General features: G+C 44.5%; 1 protein-coding gene across 1 annotated transcript in view; it reads right to left on the bottom strand.

The window, feature by feature from the left end:
• The window catches only part of LOC126253374 (spondin-1-like), a 161,743-nt gene extending 144,694 nt beyond the window's left edge, over positions 1 to 17,049 (bottom strand). Inside the window, exon 1 of the mRNA XM_049954654.1 lies at positions 16,853 to 17,049. Within this exon, the coding sequence (XP_049810611.1) occupies positions 16,853 to 16,923 (71 nt within the window). The 5' untranslated portion in view covers positions 16,924 to 17,049. The remainder of the gene's footprint in view (positions 1 to 16,852) is intronic.
• Positions 17,050 to 17,781: the final 732 nt, after the last annotated feature.

A 17,781-nucleotide genomic window follows, 5' to 3' on the forward strand; every position in this document is an offset into this window, starting at 1 on the left:
TTTCGTGGAAGAGACCTTGTCTACTGATTACGAAATAGGAGTTATGTAGTTCTGGGGATCACGACCCGATGTCGACTACTTATTTGAGCCTCAAAAAATATGAAACTGCACTGGATGAAGACAAATATCTTGCTACTTGATGCAACTACACTGCAGTCGTGACAAATTGAATGCTTGTTTACAGCCACATGGAATTCTTGTTAACGTTTTTGTAACGTATGACGACGTTAATTTTCCACTTATGGTGCCAGAAAAGAAATAATTCCGAGGCCGTATTTGGACTGTCGTTAAATGAATTAAATCTATTCAACGAAGTTTTACTCGTAATAATTATCAGATTTCATCAAATTGCTGCGCCAAAATGACATTTCATCTCTGGCAGAAAATCAAGAAAGTACACTGTCCAATCACGTTAATGTGACCACCGCCTACGTTAGACGACAACGTGCAATGACCTTTCACAAAGGGCAGGTGTCAGCACAAGCAGTGGAGGCTATATAAACCTTGTCGGGGGGACGCGGAAAACAGTGTACCGTAATACAGAAACTGAACGATTTATATGACGTCCAAAAGGGCATGATCATTGGCTTTCGTCCAATGGCGGAAGCATTTCCGAAACGGCTACATTTGTAAACTGTTCGCGTGCTGCCGCGGTTAAAGTATATCATGCACGGCAGAATGGTGTTATCCAAAACCGGTGGCGACGAAACTGTGGTGCACCTGAGCCCATAGATGACAGGGTGAACGATGGCTGCAGTGATGTGTACTGGCGAATAGACGTGCAGCTGTTGAGCAACTGACCGCCGAGATGAGTCAAGGGGCTATCGACAGTGTCTCCTCAACGACCGATTTGCGAACGTTGCTGCGTATGGGCCTCAGCAGCAGGCGCCATTTTCATGCACGCATGTTGGTTGCCGTTCATCGGCTGCGGAGGCTGGGAGTTACGCGCCAGTGCCGTAACTGGCCGTCCACTGAGCTGTGCCAAGTGGCATTTCAGATGAATCGAATTTAATGCTCCATTAGATGGATGGCCATTGCCGTTTACGGAGTGAAACGTCTGAAAGCAAAACGCTGCAACAACCAAGGGAGCGCTATGGCCTGGAGAATGTTTTAATGGCATTCCCTGAGTGATCTTGTCATTCTCGAAGCCACAGCGGTTTAACACAAGGAGGCATCTATCTTTTGGGACCAGGTTTACTCCTACATACTCTCGGCACGATGGTATACACCAGGAGGACAATCCAAGGTGTCACACAGCTCGCAGTTTACAGTGCGTGGTTCGAAGAGCACTAGAATGAGTTTACTGTACTCCCCTGACCATCAAATTCACCGGATTTGAGCTCAACTGAGAATCTGTAGAACCACCTCGATAGGATTTTCGAGGCATAGATCCTGAACCCAGAAAAATATCGCAGTTTCCCATGGCACTGAAGTCAGCATGACTCCACATCCACGTTAGTATCTTACAGAATCTCATTGACTCTCTTCCTGCAGGTCTCGCAGTGGCCGGTGCTGGAAAAGGTGGTTGTTCAGTTTCTAACAGGCGATCTCATTAATGTGACTTGGCAGTGTGTTGGTGCAGTATGCTGGGTCAGTGCCCTTACGCAGGTGCTCTGGTCAGCCCCGCTGCACAGCAGAAAACATGCTGTGGTGTAGCGCACCATGGTGTGTATCTGTTGCTACTTCGGGTACTGTAACTGAAAATTCGTTGAGAGTATGTAGCTGATTGATGTCGAAGGCAAAAGATAGTGTTCATGCCTCTCAAGCTATGCATTTGGAACGCACGGCAAGCGGAGAAGTGCGTCCACGCTGTGTGTGCTGCTCCTTCTGCTGCTGCTATTGGCACTCGCAAAGACTGCAGCATGCTGGCGGTTGTTCTTGTGCACACCCGCCAGACAAGGCAGACGCTTTCTAGACGTCGCGATTTTCGGCATACAGTACAGGTGCTGCTACGGAACGGGTAGTGATGCTTTGAGCCGCAATCTGGACACGATTTGACTGTATTAACCTTTCTGGAACTCTTAGGACTTTCGTATCAGCTGCCGTTCGCTTTCGAATATGTCGATGACTAACAAATTTACGGGGAAATTGGGTTGTCTAATCTGAATATATTCTATCTGCTCCTGTCATCTGACATGAATTAATTAGACACCTTCAAAAAGAGTAAATTACGAACTCAGTGACTACGAAATGAAATAAGAATCATACTTAATTTGGTTTATTATGTTAAAGTGACTTATAAGTATCTGACAAATGACACTAATTGTAAAGTAAATGTTTGGCACATCTGACCACAAAGGACTGAGATAAGATTCTAATAGCCACATATAAAAATGAAATAACTCCAGCTACAAAGTTGTACCATGATCGTCGCGATGTTAGGTAAAGCCGGCCAGTGTGGCCGAGCGGTTCCAGGCGCTTCAGTCTGGAACCGCTAGACCGCTACGATCGCAGGTTCGAATCCTGCCTCTGGCATGGATGTGTGTGATGTCGTTAGGTTAGTAAGGTTTAAGTAGTTCTAATTTCTAGGGATTGATGATCTTAGATGTTAAGTTCCATAGTGCTCAGAGCCATCTGAACCAATTTTTTGTTAGGTAAAAGACTGATAGTACTAGAGAAGATAATGTGTTGCATCTATGGCTGGAGTTGGAAGAAAACTGGTCATTCGACCCTGAAAGTAAGGCTTCAGAGTGAAGCCTGATGTTACTTAAATTCTATATAAATTGCTTCGCTTTCCCTGTCGATCATTTCGCTGTCGTGGCTTGATGTCAGCATATCTATCTGTAGGTGGAGGCAAAGATGGCTGCAGAATCAGTCAATGGCGGCACGCCAACGACCCGCGCCTGCATAAAGCTCGATACAGCCAAAATACAAGTGTCTCAGCTCATCTTCTCAGTGACGGATCCTTGCAGCGACGAAGACTAGCAGAGGAGATTGTTCCTGCTGGTGAAGCAAAGGAGAAGTTGAATTGAGGCAAGTCGAATGTCAAATGAATTTGTACCGACTTGTTCTTAAGATGAAAACTATTTCTGCATTTTGCATCATTTGAGTTGTTCGTATTGGCTAGGATGTGGATATTCCGAGCACTGACCAGTGAAACCATTCCTTAAGAGATGCCGTTCCCCTTCCCGGAGTTTTTCTGCAGGTAGTTAACCACTAATGTGCTTCCTACCATTTAGTGGTTAAAAAGGGCATCTAAATCTCACTCTCTATCTCTTTCTGTAGACAATGAAGTGGGATCTCAGCAGCGCAGACGAGTTTCTGTATCTAACTTCTACTTTATCTTCCACAACCAATACTGGCAGTTAGTGATGTTATGTGTGGCGTCCAGTGTATCACAAAGAAACAAAGATCTACGTCTGGTTCACAATAGTGCATTTCATGGGCATTGCCGAAAACAGCGTTTCTCTTCTTTCCACCTTCGAATTGTGAAGACAGTCACTGATGGAGGCCTTTCGCCACAGGAAATCGTATCTGTGCTGCCTGTGTGGTGTTTGGCTTCCAGTTGCGGTAACCCAAAAGTCTAGTCAAGATAGTGGCACTGACCTGCAGCCCGTCCAGTTCATGATTTTGAGAATACCCCTGGGAGTGGCCCCTCTATCCGTCTGCAGAACTTCGCTGCCCACCCGAGTGCTGGCAGCTCATCCCAATGTGCTTGCAAATGGCTTCATACTTATACATCCCACGCAAATCCAGATAAAATGTAAATGAAAGTCAGTAGCATTAGTAAGTATAGCTCGAGCTGATGCTGTTGTTCCGTAACCTTGGGAAATATTTAGTGCATCGATCATAGTTAGATCAGATGACTTCAAAGCCTTAAAACTAGATGTATAGTAACATAATGAATTAATGATTCTGCATTCAAGGCCTCATAATGTTTACAGGAAAAATCACACTTGCATGCTAAACCTTGTACGTCAGCAGCCCATATTGTGTGTTTAATGTATTGGCTAAATCTGAGTCTAATTGCAACTACATGGGTTTGTTGAGTGTAATAGTCAGTCAGCAAACAACAAAAGGGAGGAAAGCTCAAACTACTATGGTCTGTAGTGGGCGTAATGTTTGCACCACATTGTAGAGCTTGTTATTATTACAGTAAAAGTGCACTCTGACGTTCAGGGCGAATTATTTGAAGAACAAAGCGACGTAATTATACAGCTGGTAGAAGCAAACGAAAGGCTGAGATGAAGGCGATGATACTACATCTTGCCGTTTCTTGGTGTCTTCGTCAGCCGCAAAGAAAATGGGTGTCTCAGTCACAGCGTTTACCGGAAACTCAACCACACAGACCGATATCTGCACGCTAACGGCTACCACCATCCGTCGCAGAAACGTTTGTTCTGAGGACCTTAGTACATCGAGAAAAAGTGATCTCAGATTCTGAAAACTTGCCGAAGGAACTGAGCCACTTGCGGAAGGTTTTCAAGGAAAAGATTTCGCAAGCTATTTTTCCGAAAATACGTAAGCAGGAGGACACCGAGGAGGACTCGAAGAAGGTTGCGTTCTTGCCGTTCTGTGGCTCAATAATAGGAAAGATAAGCCGAATCCTAAAGAGGCATAAAATCGATTCGGTCTTCAGGGCTCTAGCAAAAGTTCGACAACTCTTAAGGCCTGTGAAAGACGACGTAGACCTCAGAACGCCAGGAGTATATAAAATACCAAGTTGGTGTGGACAGTTCTATATCGGACAGTCTGTGCGTACCATTAAACAGCGCTGTGTAGATGTTTTCGTCTACGGTACCCAGAGAAATCAGCGGTAGCAGAGCATTCATTAGAAAATGGTCATCGTATTGCATTCGACGAGACATCTATTATCACCGACTAACAGTTTTTGGGACAGCATAATAAAATAACCGATCGAAATTAAAATTTGTCACAGTACGCTCAATAAAGACGGCGGCCTGCAGCTAAGCACAGCGTGGGACCAGGGCATCGGAAGGCTGAAGCGGGGCGGAGGCCGCACAACGCAAACATTACCATATATGGAGCCAGAGTGGGTACCAGTGACGTCACGGAAGGCAGCGCGGCTATATTAGGACGGCAGCAGCAACCAGAAGACAGTCACCACTTGACAATGGCCGAGGAGTAGTCGGCCGAAAGCCCGTGGATTTTAAACCACTTGACGCGACAGGAAGCCTGAGAAACTTTTACTACTACATCTGCTGACTTGTTGGTTTTGCAGTAGCTGTAACATCAATTTCTGCTTTCTTGCTATTGCTGTTGCTGTTGTTACTGCTGCTGCTGTTGCTGCTGTTGGAACTACCATTGCTCTTGATACTGTTGTTGCAGATGATGATGCTTCTGTTGCAGTTGCAAGTGCTATTGCCACAACTTGAGAAACTCAGGATCCATACTCCACACTGAATAGCTGCACTTGGAGACAGACTTCATCGCTCCTGTCCTGTCTTACTCTGCATTGGTAGAAAAAGGATTATAGTCAATTGCACTGACAATGACGAGGAGTCATTGCCACTAATAAGGAAGAGGCGTTCCATATATTCTATGACGACGGGGTTCACGAAGCGAACGACTAGCCAGGAGCAAAGTCTAAGGAATAGAGAAAGTTGTCGTAAACGTGTGAAAAACGTAAACACAGGCAAGTCTAATCACTCTACCGTCAATGGCGTGTACCGAATGCTTGAGAGAATTGCGAGGAAGTGAGGGAAAAGTGGGGGCCCGAGCATCTGCTGGTATTTTCGCGTCAGTGAATGGGCTCACATGACATACCCCGTGGCGCGCTCCGTAGGAACCAACTGTGAAGCCTGAGAATCTCTGACTTTTCATCTGATAGGCTGAATGGAGAATTGGCATCACTGAGTGATACTAAACGAAATGAGCACATTTACCACCATATTCTGTCACTCTGAACTGTCAGCACCTCACATGAGGAGACGAATATTCTTGCGTTTCCCCTTGTCTTCACGCCTTTCGGTGAAGTACAGGTCGACGAGTCTACCAGCACGGTGACTTAGCAGCTGCCACGGTATCTCTCAGCCTTTGAGGAAGGCGACAAAGTAAAGACTGTGTCAGCAGAAGGGGTTACTTCGTCACTACTCCGTCTCCACACCAAGAAGGTTGGAGGATCAGACGATATCTCCTGTACAGCGTGTCCCAGGAGGAATGGTCACTATTGAGGGACATGCTGAAACGATCGTGTCAAGAAAAAAAGTACATGTCGACATATGCCCTATTCCGAATGATTTCCAAGGTAGAACACATTTAATATACATTGTTATTTATTTTCTGTATTATTCAGTACGTTGTCAGGTTTACACAGGTACACATGTAGAACAGTTAGTAAACGTTACAACAAGCGATTTTCTATCAGTTAAAAAATACGTATTTTTAACACGTTCACTCTTATGCATTATCGTACATTTGATATTACAGCTCTTGTACAGTTCACAACAAAAGTTGTCAACTTAAGTGCATTTGTGAACTGTTGTGATTCTTGTCTGCGTGTCACTAATGATGGCAGCAGCGTCCATGATGCGACCAGTCAGTTCGTTTCACGCATTCGCCTTTCGTTTGTATACCTCAGACTTCATCAAATCCCACATTGGTGCCGAGTTAACTGTATGACCAATCCAGCGATTTGGGTTGGTTGGTTGGTTTGGGGAAGGAGACCAGACAGCGTGGTCATCGGTCTCATCGGAGTAGGGAAGGATGGGGAAGGAAGTCGGCCGTGCCCTTTCAGAGGAACCATCCCGGCATTTGCCTGGAGTGATTTAGGGAAATCACGGAAAACCTAAATCAGGATGGCCGGACGCGGGATTGAACCGTCGTCCTCCAGAATGCGAGTCCAGTGTCTTACCACTGCGCCACCTCGCCCGGTCAGCGATTTGGGTAAATGCGCCATTGGCCCAATATCAAATGTGCATTGAATTGCATCTTGGAAACGATACAGAATAAGGAATATATTTGTATGAAGTTTTTTGCTCCAAATGATATGTACTGTCACATCTTTGAATACTGACCATTCTCCTGGGACACCCTGTATTCTCCAGAAGCGGCTACCTCCTATCGCCACTAAGCTGATGGATATCTTCAGCGAGATTTTTGGATCTAAACTGCACGGAGACATGCTGAGATACGCTGAGATAGTTTCCATGTCAAAAATCGGAAAAATCGTCCGATGGAAGGCAGCTGAGGCACCTTTCAAAACTTTTGGTCTCCTGCACCATGTCGAAGCAGAGTCCTTCGTACAGGAAGGGCAGATTGGGTTTCAGCGTGGCCACTCAACTGTAGAACATTTCCTTCCCCTGGTAATGGCAATCTCCTCCAGTACTCTTTGACTTCTCCAGGAGCTTCGACAGCGTGTAGCACTATGGTCTCCTGTCCTAGTTATTGTGCAGGAGGTACTGTGTCGTTCACTCACCTGCTGAAAAGCTATCTTGCCGAACGGATGGTGTGTAGAATGGCATGTCGCATCATGTCCACGGCACGTCGCATACGTGCAAAATTCAACAGGGATCGCTCCTTGAGCGATCTTGTACACTGTGTGTGCCACCGACTCGCCATGGACTGATCGCATGCCGCGGGCGCTGTGAGCTGATGACACGACGACGTTTGCGAGCAGAAAATGCCCACTCATATTTTAGCCTCGCCTGCAGCGCCTTAGTGACAGGTTCACTAAGTGGGCTGTTAAGTGCAGCTCAACTCCCAACGCCGCCAAGAAGCCGCACATCCGTAGACCTTCAACCTGTCAACATCGTCGGTCGCGCTGTATCCTGGGGCGGCAAGACGTGCCATCTTGGCACCATATCAGTCAAGCGGCCGCGTGCCAACACATCACCGACGTCACGAACAAGGTCTTTGCATGACTCTTCTCCTCCTATCTGATGCTGGAGCCGGGCACGACTCTGACGTCATACTGAGGCCTGCCACTGTACAAGGCGTCGCCGTGCCCTTTACTCGAATACGTCTCGGTAGTGTGCGACAACACTGGCGAAAGATGAGAAGAGGCTTCGAACGGTGCAGGCATGAGAACTGAGATCGTATACCAGACTGCATGCGACCCATTTCCACGGGAACACTACCATGACACAGCTCGCTCCTTTTATGAAGATACACTACAGGGCATCTACACGCTAGACAGACCTGCTACTTGCGCGAGTCAGTCAGCACCCGAAGTTCTTTACCGTGTGGAATACGAACAATAGCTATGAATAAAAGCAGAAAAACACCAAATGAGAATACAAAGAAAAAAGGCAAAAATCATCGAGATTCTTGATTCCTGGTACGGGCGAAGAATAAACACTAGTGGACATCAGTATAAAGGCAAGATTCCTACGAAATTAGACCTCAGCGCCTGAAGCATACAGGTATCATATTTACTATGAAAGTAGTAGGTACATATAAGACACAAAGAATTATGACGGAATTACATAGTTTCTTTCATAGCACGAGAAACAAAATGAGGTGTTTGCATTTTCTGCATTGACGTTGGTACAAAGACACTCACTGTCCTGTTGCCTTGTTGAATTTTTATTTCTTTGTCCAATATCCGTTCTTCCTAATTATCTCAAAAATTCTCTTCGGCGTTGATTTAGTTAGGGTTTTTAGTTCCTGCAGTGAAATGGTCGCCCGCTTTTCTCGTATCACTCTTTTCAGCTCGTGTACGGCCTCAAATTGTATTCCACTGCGGTAAACACGCCTTGCAAGTATTCAATTAATGTTTTCCACGGACTTCAAATTCAGGTTGCGTGCAGGCCAGGACTAGACATCGATACCTTTATCTTCAAACCAATTTATTTATTTTAGAAGGAGAATGCAGAGATTCATTACCTTGTTGATACGTTAGACTTTCGTCCCCTAGATCCTCATATTCTAATCTATTCTGTCTCTAGTGCCTCAGTGTACATATTAAAGTTAATTTTAGTATTTATTCAAGCCATGCATGAGTTACCTTTAGTGCAGAAGGTTTCCCAAGTCAAATCACTTTCATCACCACATTTTCTGCTCATTCTTATCCGCTGCTCTGATCTCAGATCATGCCAATCATATTCAAATTCATCCAGACCATCTAAATTACTGAAGATCACTTTATCCCATTCTTACGTCTGTGACATACGTTTCTCATCGAAGTGCAATCTAGCCTGTTTATGTTTAGGTGTTAGAGCAGGTATCTTCAGTCGTGTCTTGAACGCCAGATGTTTGTCATTTGACAAAATGTGTAGTTCACATCTGGCAGTTACTGGCAACTGTAAATAAGAAGTTATTTTATACAGAAGTAACCATTTCGATGACTCAGATAATATTCTACTTTGCCCATATTCACCGTTCTGTTCATATCGTGCTCCCAATCTTACGAAATTACACTCCTGGAAATTGACATAAGAACACCGTGAATTCATTGTCCCAGGAAGGGGAAACTTTATTGACACATTCCTGGGGTCAGATACATCACATGATCACACTGACAGAACCACAGGCACATAGACACAGGCAACAGAGCATGCACAATGTCGGCACTAGTACAGTGTATATCCACCTTTCGCAGCAATGCAGGCTGCTATTCTCCCATGGAGACGATCGTAGAGATGCTGGATGTAGTCCTGTGGAACGGCTTGCTATGCCATTTCCACCTGGCGCCTCAGTTGGACCAGCGTTCGTGCTGGACGTGCAGACCGCGTGAGACGACTCTTCATCCAGTCCCAAACATGCTCAATGGGGGACAGATCCGGAGATCTTGCTGGCCAGGGTAGTTGACTTACACCTTCTAGAGCACGTTGGGTGGCACGGGATACATGCGGACGTGCATTGTCCTGTTGGAACAGCAAGTTCCCTTGCCGGTCTAGGAATGGTAGAACGATGGGTTCGATGACGGTTTGGATGTACCGTGCACTATTCAGTGTCCCCTCGACGATCACCAGTGGTGTACGGCCAGTGTAGGAGATCGCTCCCCACACCATGATGCCGGGTGTTGGCCGTGTGTGCCTCGGTCGTATGCAGTCCTGATTGTGGCGCTCACCTGCACGGCGCCAAACACGCATACGACCATCATTGGCACCAAGGCAGAAGCGACTCTCATCGCTGAAGACGACACGTCTCCATTCGTCCCTCCATTCACGCCTGTCGCGACACCACTGGAGGCGGGCTGCACGATGTTGGGGCGTGAGCGGAAGACGGCCTAACGGTGTGCGGGACCGTAGCCCAGCTTCATGGAGACGGTTGCGAATGGTCCTCGCCGATACCCCAGGAGCAACAGTGTCCCTAATTTGCTGGGAAGTGGCGGTGCGGTCCCCTACGGCACTGCGTAGGATCCTACGGTCTTGGCGTGCATCCGTGCGTCGCTGCGGTCCGGTCCCAGGTCGACGGGCACGTGCACCTTCCGCCGACCACTGGCGACAACATCGATGTACTGTGGAGACCTCACGCCCCACGTGTTGAGCAATTCGGCGGTACGTCCACCCGGCCTCCCGCATGCCCACTATACGCACTCGCTCAAAGTCCGTCAACTGCACATACGGTTCACGTCCACGCTGTCGCGGCATGCTACCAGTGTTATAGACTGCGATGGAGCTCCGTATGCCACGGCAAACTGGCTGACACTGACGGCGGCGGTGCACAAATGCTGCGCAGCTAGCGCCATTCGACGGCTAACACCGCGGTTCCTGGTGTGTCCGCTGTGCCGTGCGTGTGATCATTGCTTGTACAGCCCTCTTGCAGTGTCCGGAGCAAGTATGGTGGGTCTGACACACCGGTGTCAATGTGGTCTTTTTTCCATTTCCAGGAGTGTATAAATCACTGTACATGAGCGGTTCAGTTTCTTGTCGATTCCACTGCTAAGAGTACTATTTACTTCTACGCATGAATTGTTGCTTTTTTTATCACATGATACCTGTTTTCCGCGTGGCACTGCCAGAATGATGGTTTATGTGCACAGTACGTTTTGTCACTAATGGAGTCTACTTCGTATCTGCAGGAAAGGCACGTACTCACACACTAGAAGGTCCTTAATTCCAAGTTTCACACTCTACTAGCTGAATCGTTTATGTCTTGTTGTAAACTGTGATACTGACAACAAATGCGATGCCATTTCACTGTATTTATCAATATGGTGGATCTCATACTATCACATATACATTGTGCACCACTATTCCAACCAGCAGTGTTAATTTTCCTACAATACCGGTGCCTTTATACTGATTTATAGGACTATATATACATAACTATGTTCGTACAGAACCGTCACAGAACGAGTACTACTCGAACGTGGTCAAGTTTTTAGTGTGTCAGTGAATTTCCGTTAACCTAAGGTTACACAGTACCTACGGGAAAACGTTATTAGGATCCAATTGGAAAAGAGATGTACTCAGCAGTGTAGCTATCAAACGTCTGCAATATGTACATTACACTTGTCTTATTAATATTTGCAACTGTGAGTTGAATACCTTACATCCTCCACTCTAATATCAGTCTCAGGAGATTGAATGTTCCGTCTAGCACCTACAAAGTTAAATTCTCTGTCCATGAACAAAGACTTGCGTTACATTCCTCAATCTTTCCTATGATTAGTCATGAGCTCTAAGGGGCTATAAAAAGTATCCGTTGGAAGGGCGTACGTCCTGCCTCGGACATGGATGTGTGTGATGTCCTTAGGTTAGTAAGGTTTAAGTAGTTCTAGGTTCTATAGGGACTGATGACCTCAGAAGTTAAGTCCCATAGTGCTCAGAGCCATGTTTGAACCAAGGGCGTACGGTCCACAAACAGCATAAAAATCAGGAAAGATCGTCATGAGCATTGAGGCAATCATCCCACCGAAGCACCAGGTTGAAGATAGTTGTTTGGGAAACATCGTGTCCTACTGCGTGAGGAAGTCCGTAACAGACTGCTGCAGTATTAGTCCGACAAGAATCGTCGACCTTTCAAGGCCTTTATTGAGGGACCGAAGGCTTAATAACCGCATGGGGAGACATCAGGAACATAGGCCGGGTGTTTGTCTCCCACTTGAGTTAGCGAAACTTCTGCGTTATCACGAAGCAGCTGCACCACCTATCGCTGTGTTACCGGACGTTTCACCTTAATTCTTCATGCCAGCGGGGGTTTGCCATTCGGCAAACGCACTTAGTAATAATGTCACCATAGTTCGCAGTTTCCGTATTTACAGGACTCACGCCGGAAAGACACGAAGGCCACACTAATCCCTTGCCGACAGGTCGGTGCTTATAAACTGGCATCGGATCGTGCTAAATAGACTACACGCTTCGAAAACGCTCTCAACAGGGAAATTTTTGATTGCTCCTTAGGTTAAGAATTTTCATAATTAAATTTTCAAATCCGAAAGAACAGTTACCATCTTCATATAGATACAGTTAAGGCACTCCGGCCATTTGACCATCTTCTTCTGTGCGGACAAACAGTGCCCGAACTCTTACGGCAATCGGCGGTAAAGCCGCGAGTAATGAGTATGATGGGCAGGGGCACTATGAATATAGAGCGGGACAATAACTTGCGAATGTGGGTCTCACGGGAGGCGTGCCAGAGATAAGTCGCTGCACTCACACAACCCTCCGTGTCCTCGGTGGCTCAGATGGATTGCCGGCACGGTAGCTCAGCGTGTTCGGACAGAAGGTTAGACGCCCTCTGTATTAAAAAAACTGAGTTCATTGACCAACGCTGAACTTCAATGGGTGTCATGATACGTCCGCCCCGAACAAACGCAACGAACAAAATCGAACAAAATGAGATTAAAACAAAAAAGAAAAGAAGGAAAAAAAGATGGATAGAGCGTCTGCCATGTAAGCAGGAGATCCTGGGTTCGAATGACGGTCGGGGCACACATTTTCAACTGTACCCGTTGACTTATATTAACACCTGTATGCAGCGAAGGGTATCCATTTCATTGTGACATTTAAGTCTTTTAGACGGGTCCTAGTGGAAGCAGAGGCTACTTTCTGCTGTGACTCATGAAGTATTATTCCTGTCACGTGTACAAAAGTCGTGACGGAAGAGTTACTACTTGTGTGTGACGTTCCGAATTGTAATCAGTCGAGTATTTCTTCACACTTACCGCATACTTTTTTTGTTGACACTGAAACTACTCTTAGTAAATCTGTATGTTAATTTCTGAAACAAGCACGGCGTCTTCTTCGACCGTCCGATTAGTAATAGACCGACAGATTTCACATCATTCAAAAAAAAACCTTCCATATACCGGGCCTTTATATGTCCCCTATCTTCGGATGGGCCAATATGACATGAATACTTTATACACAAACACACTCTAGCACTGATTAAACAAGCAATCATTAAAGTCTTTACGAACGGTATTTATTATCACTATTCACAGCCAGTCTAAGACATTTGTACAGCATTAATGACATCGGCTGGCACTTTTTAAGCCTTTGTTCAAAGATTACGATATTTTTACAGCAAATGATCTAAACGCAATGTTATTTTTTCCACTTTTAATATCATTTGCAACTCTTTACACTAACCTTAGATATAGAGCAAATCTAAATATAAAGTAGTATCGCACTGCTTCTTGGGTAACCCTTCGTCATAAAGAAAAATGTCATACATGGAAACTTCTTGTGTTTCCTGTCCATACAGTGCGTGATACATGTGTTTTACACGCCACACGAGGCACAGAAATGTAAAGGAACGTTATTATTCTTTCATCACGAACGTAAAAACGTTTTACGGAGAAGGAGAAGTATCAGAACAGGATTTGCCCTACGAAGGTCTCGTACTAATCACGCCACCTTAGCTCCCTCTTTTCGGGAAAGTCGGCTGATTTCATGCCGCTCCAGAAAGAATGTTTACGCTCCTTGCATACTTTGGCGTGGTGATAGTCAACATTATTTACAAAAATGAGCGAAGAGGTTGTACCCAGCCCCTATTGATACTCGCCGTCAGCTTTTGTGTCAGTTCTGCGACGCATTAATCCATTATATGTTCGTTTCTTTTACAAGCTACAGCTTGTTGCTCTGGGAGAAGGAGGCGGTGGTTGTCTCTTTGTAAGCAGCCAGTGTGCTATAAACAGATCACAAGCTTTGCCTCCCAGCATCCTCGGTATGCGTGCCAAGTTAAAAGTATGTGATTAGCATACACAACTTGTAATAATAGTAAATTAACGTACGTCTTTTAAACGGACTCGTTCCACATCATTTCGACAAGAAAATAACGTTCAAATCGTTTACTGAATACATAAAAGGAAAACTTTCTTGTTGTAACACGTGTACGTATTTCCAAACTTAAACGAGTGACTGAAAATGGCCTGGCGGCAGTCGAGAAAATCAAACATTGGACAGTCAATTTTGGTTTACGTATTTTTAGGGAATATTAAGCGGAAACTGAATTCCATGTTCTCTGCGATCACAACAGCTTTCTTCGTGGGAGCCATAAAAAACACAATTAAATCGCTATGCTACTAACCTCGCGAGCATCTATAAACTAGACCTCTACGTGAAGCAAAGTGAGAGAATTAAAACCACCTTAAAGGAGTACTGAAGCCTGCCATTCGTCGCGTAAAAAACGTGATAGTCCCCTCGTTTTACTTGTGTGTACTGCGACCCACGGACTTTTTTGTTGGGTCGTGAATAGGTCCCGCATTTTCCTAACGTTGACTTCCTAAATTAAAAAAAAAAAAAAGAAAACGAACTAGTTTTGCTATTTCCTGTTTTGAGATATACTGGATCGATGCTTATCACACTTAACGTTGTCACTGTTTAGCGCGTTCTGTGAACAATTAAGATAGACGAAATTTGTTTAGTCTAGTGTTGGCAGTTGATGAGGTGTGTTGTTATTCGCGTGGGCTAATCTGTTATGCCTAAACCCAAATGCGCCTTTTCTTACAACTTAAAAGGAGAAATATAAGTTCACTATAAAATTTTCAGTGCCACATTTTCAAAAAATGGTTCAAATGGCTCTGAGCACTATGGGACTCAACTGCTGAGGTCATTAGTCCCCTAGAACTTAGAACTAGTTAAACCTAACTAACCTAAGGACATCACAAACATCCATGCCCGAGGCAGGATTCGAACCTGCGACCGTAGCGGTCTTGCGGTTTCAGACTGCAGCGCCTTTAACCGCACGGCCACTTCGGCCGGCGCCACATTTTCAATTGGACATGTTGTGCGGCATGACAAATCAAACAAAACTAAGCTGGCTTCTTTTACTGCTGTTGCAACGTCCTCTAAAATCCATGACTTCTTCAGCAAAAGAATAATGGGTAAGTTTGTTTCGCACAGTCTAAGAAATTCTGCTTACGTAGCTGTTATAAGACATTTCCTTAAAGTCGGCTCTGTGTAGTGATAACCACACATGTATGACAATAAATAAACAAAAAAATAAAGAGACACTGGAACCTATTTCTATTGATAATGAAACTTCTAATGTAATATCTAAAAATATGACGTCGTATGTGCCTGATCACTGTCGAGAACCAAAGTATATTTGGTTGAGAAAACAGAAGTGGCAAAGAAAAAACTTTTGCAAAATTACAAACAAACCCCGGAAGAAATTATCTTATAGGTGTTGGCTGTATGGCACATATCATCCACAACAGTGTCGAAACAGCTACTGGGAAGCTGCGAATTGATAACAGAGAATAACATCTGTAAGATTTACAAGTATTTTCATATTTATACTGCAAGGGTGGAAACGCTGAGAGATTCTAGGGTTTGTCAATTGTTAGGTCATAACAGTAAAAGCATTTAAGAGATCGAAAAGCAAAATCCCGGAGATAAGATCTTGTTATGAATTACTCATAACAAAGACAAAAAAATAGGAAAGAAAATAATTTTTGGAAGTTTTTAGGTTAAATCTATATTTAAGGAATTGTATGACAGTAATCGAGCTTCTCACAGTAGGTTTTATTCTTACGTTCATTGTCTACAATGTAGCACTTGAGTATTTGGTTTCATAAGGGAAGCTGTTTACAGATTATGAATCACAAACCTGGACCAGTTCCAAAAAGGATTCAGAAAGTAAGCAGTATAGAAATTGATAGTGTATTGTCAAAGAAGTAGTGTATAGTAAATGAGTTGGAATATTTAAAGTGTTACAAAAAAAGTATAAAAATCAAAGTCCTGTCCAAAATTGTAGAACTTGCTGTGTGCATCCTTGGACTGAATGCAAGAACTGGGCGTTTGTTTTCAAAAAATACTCATTATTAGTCATGTGATAAAACAAATGTTTTAGATATTTCAGTTTCCAATGCAATGATTCTCAAGTGTAATTTAAGAATTTCATGCGCAGATTTCTACGATGGATTGGTACCTACTAAACATTTATGTGACCAAAATCACTCAGATGAAAGATACAGACAAAATTCTAGTAATGTGAATAATTTCTAAGTGTACTTCACTTAGGCTACTAATAAATCCTGATCTGATGCAAAGTCAGTTAGTCCGTCATCCAAGTGTTTCGTTAACACAGTGTTTCAGAGATTGTTGGTCAGTTGATCACAGCCTTTCCACGTGTCCCGTAATTTCATGGAAAAGAAAGGTAGGGTTAGATGTACTGCAGTATTCATTTTAAAATTACACTGCTGTACCTGTTGTGTCTTATGGAGAGAACCACGATGACATACATCAATCCTCACGTCAGAATTGCATCCATGACGATATGTGTAAGACTGTAGTCAGCTCGAGGCAGTCATCTTGAAAATCCCTTGGAACCCACAGTTAAGTTAACTGCGTAACTCATTTTTGATCATCAAAGGCAAACTTGTTATCTACATCTGTACTCTACAAGCCTCTGTGAAGTGCATGACTCTTGAAACATTACAAGTAGGCTTTCTCGGGATAGTTTACCAACCAAGTCAGTGAAAAACAGAACACATTTAGGAACCAAGATGAAAGTAGTTCTGTTCAAATTTAATGAGCTGTAGAAAGAGACTTACCTTCTTCGTGCGTCGTACATTTTGTCAGGTACCTCGGCAAATACTGTTTCAAGCAGTGCCACGTTAAACATACATTAAAGTCGCTGAAGCGCTAAGTGTAAGTATATATATATGTCCGAGCCCAATGAACTACGAAATCACAAGCGATCTGCTAAGCTGTTAACTATAGCAACGCGTCTGACGCTGTACTGGAACACTCTGCGTCGCCCGCTGTTCTTATGCGCCGCGCTGCGAGCAGTTAGCGGCCCGGCCGCTTGCAGCGCTGGAGTCCGAGACGCGCTGTACAAGACAGATGGGAAGTGTTATTACATTCTGTCGCTGTTTTTGTATCACTTAAGGCAGCCGGGTATTCCTATCGGATGGCGCCATGTTTATTTTTCTTGCCATAGCAAAACGGGTGCGTCGTTATCTAGACAGTTCTACCGTTGCCACACTGCGAGAAGTGAGAAAGTAAGTAATGTGATAGACCCTTCAGGTTTGCTACCGGATCCTAAAGTCAACGTGATTCGATACGTAGGTGAAGTATCTGTCCACCGCTGCTGCTGCTGTTAAGGTTTTCACCGAGACTCCGAGGCAGCAGCATCTCTCCTGAAGATGCCGAACAACTGGATCGCTGAAATATGGACTCGTAATAATTTTAGGATCCGGCAGTAGACACATGAAGACTACTAAGAATTACTGCTCTGGGAAAGATTACGCAGTCACACCTAACTGATGTATTTTTCATTGGTATTTCAAATTGTCGTTTACCAAAAATTGGCTTTAAAATATGCGAGGTAAGTGTAACAAGCTAGCCACTTAATAGAAAAAGTGCACAAACAACTGTCTCAGCAAACTCTTGTTAAATTCTGATTCAACTGGTATTTCACTCTCCAGTCATTTGAATGTGGCCACTTGTCGAAAGCCTGGAAAACCACCGTTTCCAGCAC

Source organism: Schistocerca nitens, chromosome 4, assembly GCF_023898315.1.
Source record: "Schistocerca nitens isolate TAMUIC-IGC-003100 chromosome 4, iqSchNite1.1, whole genome shotgun sequence".
NCBI lineage: Eukaryota > Metazoa > Arthropoda > Insecta > Orthoptera > Acrididae > Schistocerca > Schistocerca nitens.